Source organism: Lichenostomus cassidix, chromosome 13 (genome assembly GCF_008360975.1).
Source record: "Lichenostomus cassidix isolate B80296 chromosome 13, HeHo_3.0, whole genome shotgun sequence".
Classification (NCBI taxonomy): domain Eukaryota; kingdom Metazoa; phylum Chordata; class Aves; order Passeriformes; family Meliphagidae; genus Lichenostomus; species Lichenostomus cassidix.
Genome location: NC_139494.1, coordinates 7,861,143 through 7,877,909, shown reverse-complemented (window position 1 = coordinate 7,877,909; position 16,767 = coordinate 7,861,143). Strand labels below are relative to the sequence as shown.

General features: G+C 50.0%; 2 protein-coding genes across 2 annotated transcripts; both read left to right on the top strand.

The window, feature by feature from the left end:
- The first annotated feature begins 7,532 nt into the window (after nucleotides 1-7,532).
- LOC146431156 (uncharacterized) lies at nucleotides 7,533-10,244 on the top strand. Its single transcript, XM_085074172.1, has 4 exons — nucleotides 7,533-7,764; nucleotides 8,412-8,462; nucleotides 8,868-8,981; nucleotides 9,432-10,244. Exons 1-4 carry the CDS (start codon nucleotides 7,627-7,629, stop codon nucleotides 9,540-9,542), a joined length of 414 nt encoding a protein of 137 aa, XP_084930298.1. The 5' UTR covers nucleotides 7,533-7,626; the 3' UTR covers nucleotides 9,543-10,244.
- Nucleotides 10,245-13,521: 3,277 nt separating this feature from the next.
- Nucleotides 13,522-15,740, top strand: IL4 (interleukin 4). The gene is made up of 4 exons (XM_085074166.1): nucleotides 13,522-13,713; nucleotides 13,931-13,978; nucleotides 15,364-15,495; nucleotides 15,645-15,740. Exons 1-4 carry the CDS (start codon nucleotides 13,570-13,572, stop codon nucleotides 15,738-15,740), a joined length of 420 nt encoding a protein of 139 aa, XP_084930292.1. The 5' UTR covers nucleotides 13,522-13,569.
- The last annotated feature ends 1,027 nt before the right edge of the window (nucleotides 15,741-16,767 follow it).

Here is a 16,767-nt window from a genome sequence, read left to right as displayed (position 1 = left end):
GCCCTGCAGCTTGGCAGCCCCAGGGAACCTACTGCTCAGTGGGAGTGACAGTGGAAAGCCACCTGCTAAAGGGTCTGGATATCTGCATGGAAAAGGACAGAGCCCCACATCCCCCAGCTCTGGTTCTCCCTGGCAAAGTCTCAGCAGCCTGGGCTGGGCTGGGGTGAGAGGCAGTAGGTGCCTTGAATAGTAGTCTCAGAAACTAAGATCTTCAACTAAGGATTATTTCCACCCAAATTTTCTGAAGCTGCAAGCCACCAGTGTCAGGGTGACCCCACTCATCGGGAAACCACTCAAAGATAAAATGAATCGGACTTCCTAGCAATTATGCTTTGACCAATTCCCCAAATAAGCAATGAACACGCAACTGGGGAGGAGGGGGGAGAGTAGGAAAAGGAAAATGCTACTAACCTGCATTATGTTTGCAGTTTTAAGTAAGAAGCTTCACTGACTCTAGTACTACTTCCTGAAGGGAAATTTTCTTAAAGATACAATCAACAGAAAAAAAAATGCTTTGTCTTTTCAACTTTTCCTGTACAACCTGTTTATTTTAGCATGACATGTACACCCCAGCTCTGCATTGTCACCAGAAGCGATTCCCCAGCATTTTTAAATTCTGTGCTGCTTTTTATCCCAAGTTTAGGCCATGGCTTGCAGTTCCTCTATGAAGTACTTTGGGCACATTTTCGCCTAATCAGCCTTTCCCAAGTTTATCCTCACACGTACTTTGGTATTAAACGTTTTGCCAGAACACAGGGAAAACACAGAAAATGTAATGGGAAACCAACCTATATCAAATCAATTAAAATTATTAAAAATAATCCACTGAATAATTTTAATAATCCATAGGCTCCTCGACAGCCAACAGTATGGAAATGGGACTCCCACCAACTCCATGGTTTTCATGTGAATTAGAAAACAAAGAATGTGCTGCTATGACTTAAGTGTAGGAGAAACTTTAAACACTTTCATGATCTTCAGTTGATGGGCACCATGGGAGGGTGAGGGTGGAAACAGCCCCAACTGCCCTGGCCGTGGCGGTGCTGCCGCCTCTCCTGTGCCCAGAGGAAGCAACAGCACCCGATGGGCACAGTCAGCCACCCCCAGGGCCACGTCAGGGGGATCCCTGCTCTGCCACGGCTTCCTGCCCTGTCACATGGGGACAGCCACCACCCACACGGTGGAAGGGAGGGTGGCACAGGAGCACAACATCCCAGAAGAGGGGTTCTTGCCCCTACGTGATGCTGCACAAAGTGCAGAACCAAGCAGAGACATTTAAAGGCTAACAAGACATGGATTTATTGCTGTAACTCATTGGGCAGGTGGCAAAGTGGTGAAGAAAGTGACTGTCCACTTGCCATTTTTGGTTGGAGTGGGGGTGGATTTCCAGCAGGGAGACCAGAGCATCCTGCAGACAGCAATCTGTGCACACACCTCACAGCACCAGGCACACACTCAGACACACCATGCTTATAGCCAAGAAAAACAGCTGTGAAATAATCAAATATCAAGTCAGTGGAATTGCTGTTGGTTCATGTGCTGAGATTCAGGCAGTTGCCTGGGATGTAATTGCAAAGCCAGGAAGGCACCCAACACTTGTCTGAGAGTATCAAACACCTCCTGTGCCTGTACGTGTTGGCCTGGAGGGGCTGGTTGGGTGCAAATCCCTTCTAAGCAATCAGCCCTGGCAAATGCTGGAGCTAGGGATCTGCAGGACATGGAGGGCTCTGGCATGCACCACTCAGGTAAGTGACTTTCCTTCCACCTCTGTGCCACAACATCCATTTCTTCAGTAGAATGACTTATTTTTGCTTTAGCTGCACTTATTCAGCAAGGCTCCAACTACTTTCACTAGGAAAAAACCCAGAGGCCTCCAAGACACCCGTATCTGAACATTTCGTTTCTAAGTGGAATTTAGGTTAGCAGTAGAAAATCGATTTTCTACTTCTTCGATTTTCTGATGTTTCCTTCAGTATTTCTTCTGCGCTACAACTCTGCTGCCTGTTTATGGACTGCTGCAAACACCTGCCCCAAAGTACTTCGGGTTTACAAACTTCAGAGAAGGTGAGTTTTAAAGTTATTTTTTTAACAAAAACTGCTTTATGACCTGCCTGGAGTGAAAAACTGACTTACTCAACTCACTACTCCCAGGTGCAACTTCTCCATGCAGCTTCCTCCTACATACCACGTTTTAGGCAGAGAGCTTTTGCGTGCCCTAGAAATTACATTAAAAAACACAAGCAGATGAGATTATCTACAAATAAACACCACAAACCAAAGCAATAAATATAGATGATGCTTTCAAAAGCTTAATCATTAGCTGTCTCCCTGCAACTTTGCATTTAAATGTCATACCAAGTATCATCTCATCTATTTCAGTATGACAGGGTTTGCTGCCCCCTGGGCAATCTGCCAGGTGCCAGCGTTTACTGTCTGCCTACAGCAAGATTACACCTTTGGGGAATGCCATGCAATTTGCAAATTCTCCTTCATCTGGCTCCATCCTATTTGTGTAATTTGATCTTTGCAGGAAAAGTAAATCGCTGGAGCTGGAGCACACCCTTCCCTCGAGCTGCAGCAGCTGAAGGAAGCAGGATGGCTCCAGCACTGCCAGCCCTGCACAAGGGAGAACTCACTATTTGTAAACCAAATAAACCCAACCACTGATTTAAGAGATACTACATGTGCTGATGCTACACATTATGCCATGACCCACATTCAAGATTTTTTCATGTTATAAAATATTTTATTTAATTGCTCCACCAAGTAAGGAACAGCACACTTGAGAGACCAGCCTGGAAAACATGTGGTGGTTGCTCCATGAGGATTTCTTAGAAGGCAAAGCTGGAATAGTGTTGGAAATCAGAAAATGGTTGGTAGGGTCATCCAAAATCAGGCCCTCCAGGACAAACTAGAGTTATTTCTATCACCTCAGTTAAAGCAGCCACTGGACTCCCTGAGTTCTGACATTGTTTCTCAATGCCATGATCCCTCCTGTCCCTGCACAAACCCTCCAACTGTCACAGGGATGAATTTGGCTGCTAAAGCAAAGGCGGGAAGGTGACTCAGCTGCCTCCCTTTGCTCAAACTGCCAGGGAGAGGGAGCTGAGCATGAGGAGACTGTGGGGAAAGGAAAGGCACCAGGAGAAGCAGGTGCTCTCTTTGCCAGCCATGCCAGGGTCCTGTCCCCATCCTGGGCCAGGGGTGGCCAAAGCACCCAGATGGGAACATTTCTGCTCCTCCTGTTTGCCAACTGCCACTGGGATGGCCCAGTACCAAAGTGAAGCTACTGCCTGTTTAAATGGGGAAGCACAAATTCAGGCCTGCTAAAATTATGGACTGGCATTCACCCATTTCCTACAAAGCCAGGGAAGAGAATGGGACACTGCCATGGGGAGCTGTAGCCCCTGTCAATCTGACAGCCATTGGTCATACCTATTTCCCTCCACTGATTTCCATCAATTCCATCCATGTCCACCAATGCCATCCCATGCTGCTGGTGGTCACGGCTCCAACCAACCCCTCTGCTCTTCATCTGTGCGTGCTGATTGTGGCATGCAACCTTGGCTTTGCTGCTGGAAAATAATACAAAAGAAAGAAAAAAGCCATGACTTCAGGTACAGAACAAAGCAAAGTTTCTGGGTTTTATTGCACTGAGGGTCTCTTCAGTTGACTTCTCTGCCTCCTGCTGTCATCATCAGAGATGCAGCTGTGGAAAGGCCCAGCTAATGCTGGCCCAATGTGTATCACCCCCTGGGCTCTACTCCATGTGGGGGCAAGGGCAGTGCGATGCACCTAAATTAACCACTTGAACAATTTCTCTGAATTGGTTGGGACCTACCTGGGGTGGCTTAAGTCAAGCATGAAGAGCATGGGGTGACAAGGCAGGGTGAGCACAAACCTCTGGGACCTCCTCATGTTCTGCCTCTGGCCACAGCTGGAAGCACAACCAGCTCTTCCATGGCGAGGACACCCCGTTCAGGTTGGGCTCACTTCTCCAAGGTTCTGTGCCCACCCTGGTCAGCAGCACTGGGCTCATGGCTGTGGTGTCCCAGCCCCCCAGCCCCATAGGGAAGGATAGCTTGGCCGGCCAAGGCACTTGGAAGGAGCTGTTTTGGTTCCCTGCAAGTCCCATACTCCTGGTGGCTCTGCTCCCCTCTGACATGAGCCCCTCCCAGTGCTGTTTCTCAGAACTGGGCTCCACTTCCTAGGTATCATTTTCTACCCCCACAACCTGGATTGGTACATGTCAGCTTTTCCCATCAGCAGGTTGACATTACCAAACTATATCAATAGTTTGGGAAATGATTTTATCTGCCTTTGGGGGAGGTGACATGCTCTCCCACACAGGGTTTGCAGGGTGGGGTGATCCAAAGCATGGGAACACTCTCCACAGCCCCCCACAGCCCTGGGATCCCACTGGGACACTGCACCAGGGCACAGGGGTGGGACCACAGGATCTTTCCTGGGTCACGGTGCAGGATACCCAGGGACACTGGCTTTGGGACAAGTGGACATACACACTCTGTACTCTGTGCCCTGAAGACACACCAGTCCCTCCACCTGAAGGGATGGGAACACTCCAGGCTCCCACCTGGCTCCAACCCAGCCTCTCGAATTAGCAGGAAATTCAATGACTGGGAACTGTCACCATCTTTTTTTCAGGAAAACAAATTTTTTCAAGCTAATACAGAAACAAATGGCGAGTGCTGCAGTCCAGTCCTGCCACTGCAACCTTAGGTTGGTGGTCATCCCACAGAGAAAGGGTGAAGTGAAGCCAGAAAGAGTTTGTTTGAAATATGAAGTTCAGGCTTTCTCAGGCTCCCTCAGGCTCCCTCAGGCTCCCTCAGGCTCCCTCAGGCTCTGTGACACCTTGACTTCACTGAAAATTTGAAAAAGAACAAAAAAGGTTTTAAACTTAAATGTTTCTATATTTTCTAAATAAATTTAACAATTTACACTATTTATAAGCCTCTAAGCAGGTACCAGCTAAAGTCGGGCTCCCCTGGACATGGTTTGTCCCCAGTGGGGCAGCAGTGCTGCAGGGCTGTGGAGAGCTGGTGACAGCAGAGCCACAAGGTGCTGCTTTACCTGTGCCTGCAGGAGATGGCAAAAATAATTTAAGAATTTGGAGAAGAAATGAGCCATTTTGGCATGTCAATTTCTTCCCCACAAAATTTCTGCTGACAACACCAGCCATGGTGGTGTGTCTGTTCTTCTGCTCAAGAGTATGGCAGTTTGAATCCCTGAACTACTATTGGTTTTCTGATGTCTCCTGGGATGGCATGGGACAGTGTGGGACAACATGGGATGGTGTGGGAAGCCAAGCTGGGCACTGCAGGAACCATCCTCCCACAATGGGATTTGTGCCACAAAACTGAGTAAGTCCTGGTCGAAACCAAATACCCACATGCCAGAAAACACCCTCAGCTACTTCTTCCATGTGGTAGTTTTGATTCGCCCAAAACATCAGTGAAGTGTTTTTAACATCTAGGAGAGATTTGGACCCCTCAGAAGCTGTTCTAGTAAGCCTAGAGAAGTGTCTGAGGGCTGGGGAGTGGCACAAAGATGGCTCCTGTGTGTCCTGAGTGAAAGTTCTGGAAGTTTTTACATCAAGTCCAGCAGAGCCAATCTCTGATGGCTCTGAAGGTGATGGACATGCTGCCAGCCAAGTTTGGGCCAATTGGAGGTGCTGGTTACGCCTCTGTGAAAACATATTTAAGAAAAATTCAAAACAAAGCAGGCACACACTTCTTTCACTTTGTAGTTGAAGGAGGAAGAGGTGGAGGTGAAAATATGTGAAGGAAAACAGCATGGAAATTGCCAAGGTCAGTGAAGAAGGGGGGAGAAAGAGGTGCTCCAGTGCTTCCGGCACCGGAGCTGAAACTTTCTGCTAGCTGTGGTAGAAGCTATGGGAGAGCCAGAAATTCCTCCTGCAGCCCATGGAGTCCATAAGGATGCAGAAATCCACCCACAGCTCACTCCAGAGGAAGAGGTAGATGCCTGGAAAAGACTGTGAACCAGTGGGAGTCTCATCTAAGAGTTAAAACTGCAAAAGGCCTTGACTGGGAGAAAAAGGCCTTTTCCTTGCTCCTGGCATGGAAGCAGCCTGGCCTCAGCTCAGTAGAGTCTGCACAGCACCCTATGGACAAAAGAACTCATGTTGCAGCAGAATTCGGGCGGGATGTTGCTCATGAGATTGGACTCACACCAAAGAAGTTCTCAGAGGACTGTCTCTCGTGGGAAGGACCCCTGGCTAAGTAGAGAACCTCTTTTCCTGATTGGACTGACCAGAGGACCCCTCAACCTGCCCCCTGTCTGTGTTGCTGGTTTGGAAAGAGGGAAGGGGGGGGGTGAGTGCAGAGACTGCTTCTTAAGAGGGTGGGGGTGAGAGCAGAAAACTCTCTGGAGAGAGAGAGAGAGAGAAACAAGTAGAGATAAAGAATATTTGTAGTAGAAGAATTGTAGTGATGAATAAATTTGAGAATCTGCTCTGTAGACTGAAAAGAGACCCCCCCCTGCCCCCCCCCGGCTTGTTGACTGTAAAGGAGGAAAGGGGGTGAATACTATAGGTTCGTAAGAGGAAGGGGGGAGTGAACAAAAACTGTATGAAAAGTTTATTTTTGCCTTGCATCTATCCTCCAATTCTGTTAGGTAATTAAATCACCTTTTGCAACTTTAAGCTTGAAGCCTGTTTGCCCTTTTTCGTGCGTCCTCCTGGCAAGGTCCTGTCTCAAACCCATGACATTCCTTTACAGACAAGAGCACTTTTTTTGTCTTTGCAGATGTTTAACATCTTGATAAAAGTTTAGAGGTTTTATTTTCCTTCAAATCTTTGACACCTTGAGCTTGCTGGGGCTGCTGCTATCATGGCCAAAGGACATGAATTTTGTCTGGCACACAATTCAGCTCTTCCTTTCCAACAGCACCCCTGTGCCAGGCCCTTCCCTGAAGCGCTGCCATCACCCATTGTCTCCCTTTCTGCTGGTAATGGAGGAGCTGCAGCACAGGGCACTGTGGTCCCAGCAAGGTCCAGGGACACCACTGAGAAAAGGATTCTTGCAGGAGGAGAGGTCCAGGATGGATTCATGTCATCCCCCATGAGACATTGACACCCAGGGCAGGAGCCTGGCAGGCATCCAGCCTGCACATTCTAGAGCTGATCCTTCTGCAGGACTTTCCTATTGTGGAGACCAGGAAAGCAGCAATGGATATTTCTCTGCACATAAAGACATGCCTTGACTTTACTTGAGCTTTGCAATGTGCTTGGTTCAGTCCTGCACATGTCCATGGTTTTCCACATTACAAATATATTTGATAGTAAATATCCTCAAGCATCAAAAAGAAATTCTCATCTTCTTATCCCAGTATCTCCTTGCCTATCAGTTAGGTGATTAAAATCTGCATGTATATATATAATAAAAGATAACGTTATTCAACGCACAGAAAACTCTTTGCCACCATTACGTAACACCCACTGAGCATCCTCTGAGCTGTACAGGAAGACACCTATATTTGGCAGGAGATGTAGGTCTATAAAAATGGTGCTGGCCCAAGGAGAGAGGCAGAGAGGCCCTGGCCAGCCAGCCCAGCCAGCCCAGGAGGTGCTCAGCCAGCGGTGACAGGATGTTCCCCTCACTGAAGACAGCTTTCACTCTCGTCTCCATGCTCCAGCTCATCTCTTGCAGAGCCGTGACTCCATCTCCCCACCAAATATTGAAGGACATCATCCTCCTGGTCCAACAGCTCAACTCAAGAGTGCAGGTAAATGCTGCTACACCTTCTGGCTTTGCTTTGCTTACTGACCACATCATTGATGATGATGATGTTCCTCATTGTCCAAGGCCAGGCACTGGCACTGCCACCACAGGACTGGTGCCTGCCTGGATGGCAGGAGCCCTTCCTGCTCCATCCCACCTCCCGCTTGGGGCACCCTGAGCCGTTTCAGCCTAGACTTTGTGTGATCAGCACTTGGCTTGGTGGTACAAGCAGCTCCTGGATTCAGGTCAGATGAAGGTTTCCACCTAATAATAGGCACTTTGCAGTAAAAGGTGCTGAGGACCAAGAAAACCTTCTGTGTCAGGGCAACAGAGGCAGCTCGGGGATGTGGACATGGTGGTCTGGGCAGTGTGAGCTGCCAGGGAGTCCCTGCTCTACACACACCGAGCATTCCTTCCCAAACAAGTACTATGCAAACCCATGTCCTGTGTCCTGGAACCTGTTTGGAAACCATTTGCTGAAAGGTGGATCTCAGTGGTGGCAGCACCAAGGGTGCCTGCTGGAGAGGGATGGAGACACAGTGGTGCTTCCTGGCAGAAGGCACAGCTGGTGACTCCTTGGGGATGGTCTCATAACGATGCTCCTGTAATGACAGTCTCCTAACAATGACTCTCCCTTGCTTGGCTCTCCAGGTCCCCTGCAATGACACCCGAGTGGCACAGGTCGCCTTCACGGATCGAACGGTAAACACCTATGGAGAGATGGGCAGAAAATGCTTTTGTTACAAACTCAGACACAGCCAGGGCCCTCCTCCCCACGGGGCACAGCCCTGCAGCTGAGGTAGCTCTAGTAGTCACCGAAGGACTGCTCACTGCCAGTTGCTGGGGAGAGCATGGCTCGATGCCAGCTGTGCCCTAGGACCTGCCTCCATCCCACATCTCTGCCCCCCAGCTCCCCCAGCCCCCCCAGCCCTGGCCATGGGGCACAGCCCAGGGCCCAGGTCACTGCAGGGGCTGTGATTAAAGCTGTAACATGAGAGCAGCTTAGGAAGTCACTGTAGAACCTCCTGCCAGTCCTGGACACCTGAATAAGTGGCTTCAACTAAATTCATCTCTGTGATTATAACCGTTCTTCTCCGTGTTCCCCAGCTGCAGGACCAGGAGCTGCTGTGCCAGGCAGACAAGGCACTCTCCAAAGTCACCAGGTGCAAGGAAGCCTACGAGCCTCTTGTCACCAGCCTGAAGCGCCTGCACGGCAGGAAGGTAAGCAGGGGCTGCACTCCCTGCTCACTGTGCTCTGTGCCTCTGGCCCTGCTGCAGCCAGGCCCCCACACCAAGGGTACCACAGGGCTCACCACACAGAGTCTGTTCTCTTGAATGGAGCCAGAGCTGGGCTTGGCAAACCTGCCAGTGCTGCAGGATAATCTGCCTCCACGGGAAGAGGGTGGCAGTCCCCACCAGCCCCAGCCACCACAGAGCAGTGGTCATGGGGGTCACACTGCTGGGCACAGGGGCCAGACGCTTGTTCTGAGCAAAGGACAGTCCCTGAGCTCCTGGCCCAACGTCCTCACCACTCTGAGTTATTTGCTGAATTATTTATGTGGCAACAGAGGCAAACAAAGCATCTGTCTGAGATGGGAGCCTGGCCACCCACCGTTGCAACTGCTAAATCTTGCTCACACCTCTAATGTATTTACACCTTTCCTCCTCCAGAACTGCATCCTGAACGATGAGAATGAGATCTACCTGCGCCACTTCTTGCCAGCTTTGGGGAACTTCACCCAGGGGATGTTCAGGCGCAGGGGCAGGTTGGCTACACAGTGAGATGGGCACTGCTGCCAGTCCCAAGCCCAGGGATCTCACTCCTGGTAGCTTTAAAATAGGTTTTGCTGAGTGGTTTTCTTGTTTTTTTTCTTTTTGCTCTTTGTTTTGTGCACTTCCTCAGCCCTGCCCCAGCCCTCCTAAACCCAAACAGTGCTCACAGACTGTCCCAGAGGGTATGCAGGGCACCCAGGGGCCTCAGCTGTGATGGGAAATGTCCCCTGCCTGGCAGGCACCTGGCATCTCCCAAACTTTCCACCCAAGTGCTATGTGAGAGATGCTATTCAGCCTTAGCAGCAGAGGTCTCTTTTGGACAAGGCTGCCCTTAGCTCTTCCCTGCAGCCCTGCGGCTCATCCAGCTAAGATGAGACACACCTTTCTTCCCCGGGAGGACAGATGCTGGAGGGTTTGCCTAGCTGGGAGGAGCAGAGCATCCTGGAGAGCATCCTGGACCAGCTGCCGAGGAGCCTGAGGTCTTAACTCATTCATCTGCTCCTGCAGCACCTACCAAAACCAAAACCAGATTATCTGCTTCCTGTTCCCCTTAGAGAAGGGAGATTTCTTCACAATCATCTTCTCTTCCTAAAGAGATCAAGATCTAGGCTGAAATGATGAATTTTTCACTGAAGTGCTACTCCAGCAGCTGAGGGTGAGGCCAACTTGTGGGAGCAGAGCTGGGGAAGTGCAGCATTCAAGAGCAAAAGCTGGAAGGGGAAGGGGGTGGGAGGGGGCTGGAAGTGTTACTTCAATTTGTCTCTGCTATTGTCAGTGTCTTTTAAATTATTAATAGTGAAGACAGGAGAGTCTACAGGATAACTTTGAATCTAATGGGTGCTCATTGGCATCATACTTCTGAAGTTTATTTATTATTCTATGTTATTTAAATAACTTATTTTTATAGTCTGTAATCTAAAGATTCAAGACTAAAAGGTCTTGGCTGTGGAAAGCTTGTCTGTGCTTGGGACCCAAAATAAAAAGGAAAAGCCAGTATTCAGGTGGTTTATTTTGAAATTACACAGTAGTTCTGTGAAATACAATCATACTTAAAATACTGCTACCTCATTTTAGGGAACTCTTACTGTCTGATTGCCTTTGCACAACAACAAATGAACATGTGCTGATTTGTAATTTATTGTTCTCTCTATTTAAAATGTTTGTATTACAAGAGTTAATATATTCAAATTACCATATATTTTAATGTCTTCATTTTATTATTTTGTTCATATCAACTGTGCACTGATGTTATTGAAGTGTCTCAGGGCTTAAGCAATAAACAACTGAGTTAAGAGCACTTGGTGCCCGTGGTTTAGCTGTTAATTCCCTCTTACCTTCAGCAGTTAATGAGGAGCCCTGGGCGTGCTGCCTCCTTGGTCAGTCAGCACAGGGCGATGGGGTGAGGAATGCTGGCGTTTTGGGGCAATCAGTACCCAATCTGCCACTGAGAGGAAGGCTTTGAGAAAGGAAAAGGCACCAAGGTACCAGCCTGGCTTGTGGCATAGGAAATACAGGGTGAAAGGAAAGGCAGGAAGGATGAGAGCCTTTGTTTGGGAAGAGAGCCTTGTGCATGGTGGAGGGGGATGCTGGGGTGCAGGAGGTGGTCTGGGGGCAGTGGGGGCTGGAAGGGCAGCCAGTGGGTGCTGAAGTGGAGCTGCAGGCAGGGGAAGGCTTGTCCAGTAGGAGAGGGAAGGGATGGACATGGCTCATGGGCCAGAGGCTGCTCAGTGCCAGCTGCACAGATACACATGCAGGAAACAAATTCACAAAATAACTGCTGGAAATTGTTACAAACACAGGAAATTGCTCTAAACCCATGTGATGGAGGCTCAGCTGCAGTCTTGAGATTTGCCCTGGATAAAGCCCAGCACTATTAGCACCAGGCACCATCCCTGGATGGTGGCTGGGATGGAGGCACAGCCAGGGTTCCAGAAATGGTGGAGACCCCACTGTGGGTGTAGCTGTCCCTGCAGCGAGCCACGAGGCCATCACTGCCATTAGCTCCATCCCACCCTTGGGAAAGGACATGGGAATTTTTCCTTTGCTGCTTTGTTGCATTGACCCTGGATGGACACCAGGGTCCCACCACAGACACCCTGTCACCCTCAGCTGGGCAGTGGGGAGAAAACATAATAAAAGGCTCGTGAGTCAGGATAAGGACAGGGAGAAAACAGTCAGCAATTACTGCCATGGGCAAAATAGATTCAGCTTGGGGAAAAATTAATTTAATTATTTAATTAGTTCAATTTACTGCCAATCAAATCAGAGTAGGATAATGAGAAAAAAACCTGAAATCTTAAAACACCTAAACCCCACCCATCCCTTCCTCCCAGGCTTAACTTCTCTCCTGATTTTCTCTCCCTTCTCTTGCAGCTGCAGTTGTGCAGGGTTTTCCCCCTTTTTCAAATACATTATGTCCAGGGCACTGCCATGGTTGCTGATGGGCCTTGTCCAGCAGCAGGTCCCTCTTGGAACCACTGCCACTGGCTCCATCAGGCATTGGGAAATCTTCCAGCAGCTTCTCACAGAGCCCAGCCCTGCAGCTCCCCAGTATGAAAACCTTGCCACACAAACCAAACACAGCAGGTGACATTCTCATCACACAATGATGCAGTTTTCCACCATGATTCAGCCTGAGTAGCTCAAAGGTTAAATTTTTCTGTGATTTGAGCATTTTCTGTTCACTGATTTCAATTTTAGACCTTTGCACTGTGATAACTGAGGAAATCACTGTGTCTGCAGGATGAGGCTACTGCCTCCACCCTCTTCTCCTGCATCACCTTCAGGCAGGGATTCTACCACCACCACCACTCATCCCAGACCAGCGGGACAGCTCTGGGGATCCTGGCAAGGATGCACCATCCATGGAGGCCATGGATGCAGTCCCACAGCCAGAGCACACTCCCTTATCTGCTCTCCATCATGAACAGGGCAGGTAGGAAACAGCACAGCTCTCCACTGGCAAATCCCTCACAAAGATCTTTCTGAGTCACGGACTTCACCTAACTTCATCCGGGGCATCTCGGAACCAGACAAACAAAATTACTCTCAGTCTGGCTGCTCCCGGATTCATCAAGTGCCCACAAGTTGTTATCTGATGGCAAGTTGCTGTTTGAGTTAGAAAAATCCCTATTAGTTATTACAAAACTCCAAAGTTTCCCAGCTCAGCGTTTCTCAGTGCCATTTCCTGTGGCAATGCTGGTTGGTGAGGCTGGCAGTGCCCATTGCCTGAAAACTCAGGCTGTTCCTCAAGCAGGGCATGATGGACAGGGCAGCCTGCAGCTCCCCAAAATCCTGGAACAGGACCACAAATCCCCAGTTTCTCAGCATCGACACAGCAGGATGGCCCACACCAGCTCCCTGCCATTTGCCCACCACCCTGCAGGATGCCACACTGGTTTGGGGATCCTGTTTGGTCAGGAGGGCCCCTGATCACCACAAATCCTGCAGGGTGATGCCCTGGTCCTGCCCAGGTGGGTTTGTCCCCACATGGCTCTGCCATACTTTCTGTTCCTCCCCAGGTTAACAAACCCAGGACAGAAATCAGTGAGCAGATGAAGGATGCTTTGCTTGATCTGGAGATAGTCAAATGAAACACAATAGAAGAACTTGTAGGATACTTACAGGAAAATAAAAAGTGCTGTTATTGGAGCGTGCCAGAGCAGTGGGTTACCCAGGTCAGGTACTTCCAATTCACGGTGTAGAGAAGGCCTTGGGCTACAGAGAGATGGAGAATCCTCAAACCAGGCAGTTTACACACTGTATGGGACCTGACTCCTGCCACTATCATCTTACAGTGGAAATTTCATAATGCAAGATCAGAAGAAAATTTTGACTTGCACAAAAAAGACCTGTTGCTCTCCTAATCAGGAGCAACTTTTTGGAAAGTGCAGATAAGGGAAAAATAAGTTTTTCCTTCTGGTTCAGCAATTTTACAGTAATAAATTGAAGTGCTTCCCCCAGAAGAGCACACACAGGTACAGATCACCAAACAATCTGGAGACTGAGAGCTGAGGGGGTCCAGCCAAAGCAGGGCATGAGTATCCTGGGCCAGGTCCTGCTCACCCTCGTGGTGCTGTTGGCCTGCCAGGGTGACATGGTCTCTCCATGGGCACACCCACTGCGGACCAACATGCTGAAGGAGAACATCAGGCTGCTGGACCAGCTGCAGAAGATGGAGGTAGGGCTGGTTGGTGCTTACCCACTGATGGGAAGGACAGACTGTTTCACCAGGTTCAGAGGGAGCGAGGTTGAGTCAGAGGAAGGTGCTGAGCACGGGGTTCACAGTGCTCCTGGGGCCTGGCGGGTGGACGGATGTGTGTCTGTGTGTGCACGTGTCAGCATGGATCTGTGCTGCCTGCAGCCTGATTGCTCCTCTCCTTTGTGTCTTGCTAAAGCTTTCCTGTAACGAGATGAACGTGACCAACATTTTTACAGATGATAAGGTAAGAAAGAAAAACAACCATACTACCCTGCTGGGTACTGGGAGAGGATGCTGGGGGCCAGAGGAGAGCGCAGGGCAGTGGGAGGCAGACGGGAAGCCTGGGATCCTGCCTGTCCTGGTGTGGTGCTGCAGAGGAGCAAGGAACCCACTGTGAGGCCCCAGCACTAATGCTGGGCTGCCCAGCTGGTCCTTGCTGCTCCCAGTGCCCTGCATAGGTGCCTTCACCTTCCCACATGCATCTCCACCTCCAACCAAAGCAGCATCGGTGGCTTCTAGCCACCCTGGGGACAGGGGGAGGCCAGAGCGTGGGCAGGGATGGGTGCCTTTGCTTGGGCAGTGCACAGAGGCTTCAGCTTTCAGAAAGGAATAAAGGAGCATCTCCCTTTGCCTTGGAGTGCTGTCACGGCTCAGACACCCACATGCACCCATCACACGATATCTTGAGTGCTGGGTAGACACTATCCCTCTTAAGCCCCTTATCGGGGGAAAGCTCTGCAGTTAGCACAAGATTTAATGGCAGATAACAAGGCCTCTTTCTGCTCTGAAAACTGCTGCCTAAGCCAAGCTCCCCAGCCCCTGAGTTCCTGTTTTCACGGAAAGCCCATGCCCTCACTCCCTACGGCCCCGGTGAGAGGCATCCGAGGGGTGCAGCGGTCTTCCCTCGTGGGCTGGGGCTCAGCCCTGCTCAGGGCATCCCCACACCCCTCCTGCCACAGGGAACAGCCCTGCGAGTGAGAGATGTCTGAGATGCTGCACAGCCCCACAGTCGGAGCTGCCCGTGCTCACAGGAACAGGCCAGGTGCTTGTTTGAACCGCCGTTCAGGTGAAAGCTGAGGAGGAGGGAGCAGGCAGAGCTCTCGGTGAGCTGCCCATGAGGCAGCATTGGGAACATCCCAAAGGGAAAAAAGTCAAGTAATTTTTTATTGCCACCAGCACTTCACTTAATTCCTCATCTTCCACGTGTCTCTGTTATAGGACTGCTCAAAGTCCCTAATGAAGGCAAAGTCTTCCCAGGTGCTTTTGTTATTCCTGTAGCACCTCTGCCAACTCAAACCAGCTTCACTCACAGGGAAACCTGCAGGGAACAGCTCCACAGGGTCTCACATCCACACCTGCAGCAGGAGCTCCATCGCAGGGGTGCTCGCTGCTGTGCCACACTGCCACAGCTTCTCCCAGGGGTTGGTTCCTCCTCACCAGGGAAGGGATGGGAGCAAAGCCAGGTGTGCACAGATGGGGCTGGGAAGATTCAGGGAGGCTTTGGCACCTCAAACTACAATTTTCACCTGTCCTATACAACAGAAATATATCATTTACAGTGTTTTAATCTGCTGCTAATAAGCCATGATGACACAAAGGAGTTTCTAAAAAAGCTGTATCTTTTCCCAGCGAGGTAACAACAAGGAGATCTTATGCAAAGCTGCCACAATTGCTCTGCAGGGCCACAGCTGCCACAGGTACCTCAAGGGCATTTACCACAACTTGCTCAGCCTGGTCTGGGGGACCAGAGTGGGGCACAAGGTGAGGCACAATCCTCCTGCACTGTCTGCAGCCTTCAAGCTCTTCCCTCGGTCACCCTCTTTGTTTTACTCTCCCACCACTGTCAGCAGCCCAGCCCAGCCTGCAGAACCCAATTCCTTCCTAACAGCCCCTTTTTCCCATTCCAGGAGCCATGTCCTGTGGCAGCAGGCAGCACTACCTCACTGAAGAATTTCCTCAAGGACTTGCACCAAGTCCTCCAAGAAGAATATAAGAGTCAGAAGTGAAAAAACACTTTGTTTTTAAACTATGATCCTATTTTTCAAAGGTTATTTATAATTCTTTAAATAAATGTATTTTTGGACTAAATGTGCTGGCATTGCATAGGATGTTACACAAGGCAACAGTTAAAATACTTCCAAATTTATGGCACAAGAGTGGCTGCCAGGAGTTGCCAAAGCATCTGTCCTGCTATGGAATTAAGCTCATGCTCCAGGTCTGGAGTTAAGCAAGGTCTGCCTTTCTTATGGCCTGCTTTACTTATGGCCTTTATTAGAACATCATATTTTTATATAAATGGCACAGGCCTTTGTGGCCCGGGAGTGAAGAGGCCAGGACTGTGCAGGATTTGGTTCATGCATCAGCTGAGTCACAGGACTCTGGGGATCTGCAGAAGTTGCAGACCAGAAAAAAACCAGGCATTTCCAGGCTGAGCAGGCTGGGGGGGCACAGGCACTGCCAACCAACACAGCTCATGCAGCAAAGGAAACAGAGCGGAACCTTCCCAAGTACTGCAGGTAAATTCACAGCACCTGCACCAATACAGGGTGTAACTGGCTTGGGGAGCACGGGACAGAACCAGGACAATGTGCAAAGCCTTCTCACCATCAGCTGCAGCCCCTGTGCAGTGCACACGCCAGAGGAGGCAGAGCATGGGCAGCACTGACCCAAGCTGCTCCTGTTGTGCTCTGGCTCAGCCCAGGACCACCCTAGCAGAGGATGTGCTTAAACAGGAGCTCAGCAGCTCCTCAGGTACAGCTCCGGATCTGCAGCCTCAGCCCAGTGGTTCTCTCTGTAGTCTTGCAAAGAATCCTCTTGTTCTGCCCTGTCCACCTCTTCCACAAGGTCTTGCTGCCCAGTGCCCTGGGGCTTGGCAACGAGGTCCCCCACTCCCCAAACTCCCTGCACAAACTTCTCCTCAGTGTGGTGCAGCTCAGAGCTACAGCAGCACTTCACCCACCCTTCCTCACCCAGCTTCTGACACAACTGAGTTAGAAAGATGCTCTATGCATAATGTTATTTGAAAAACATGCG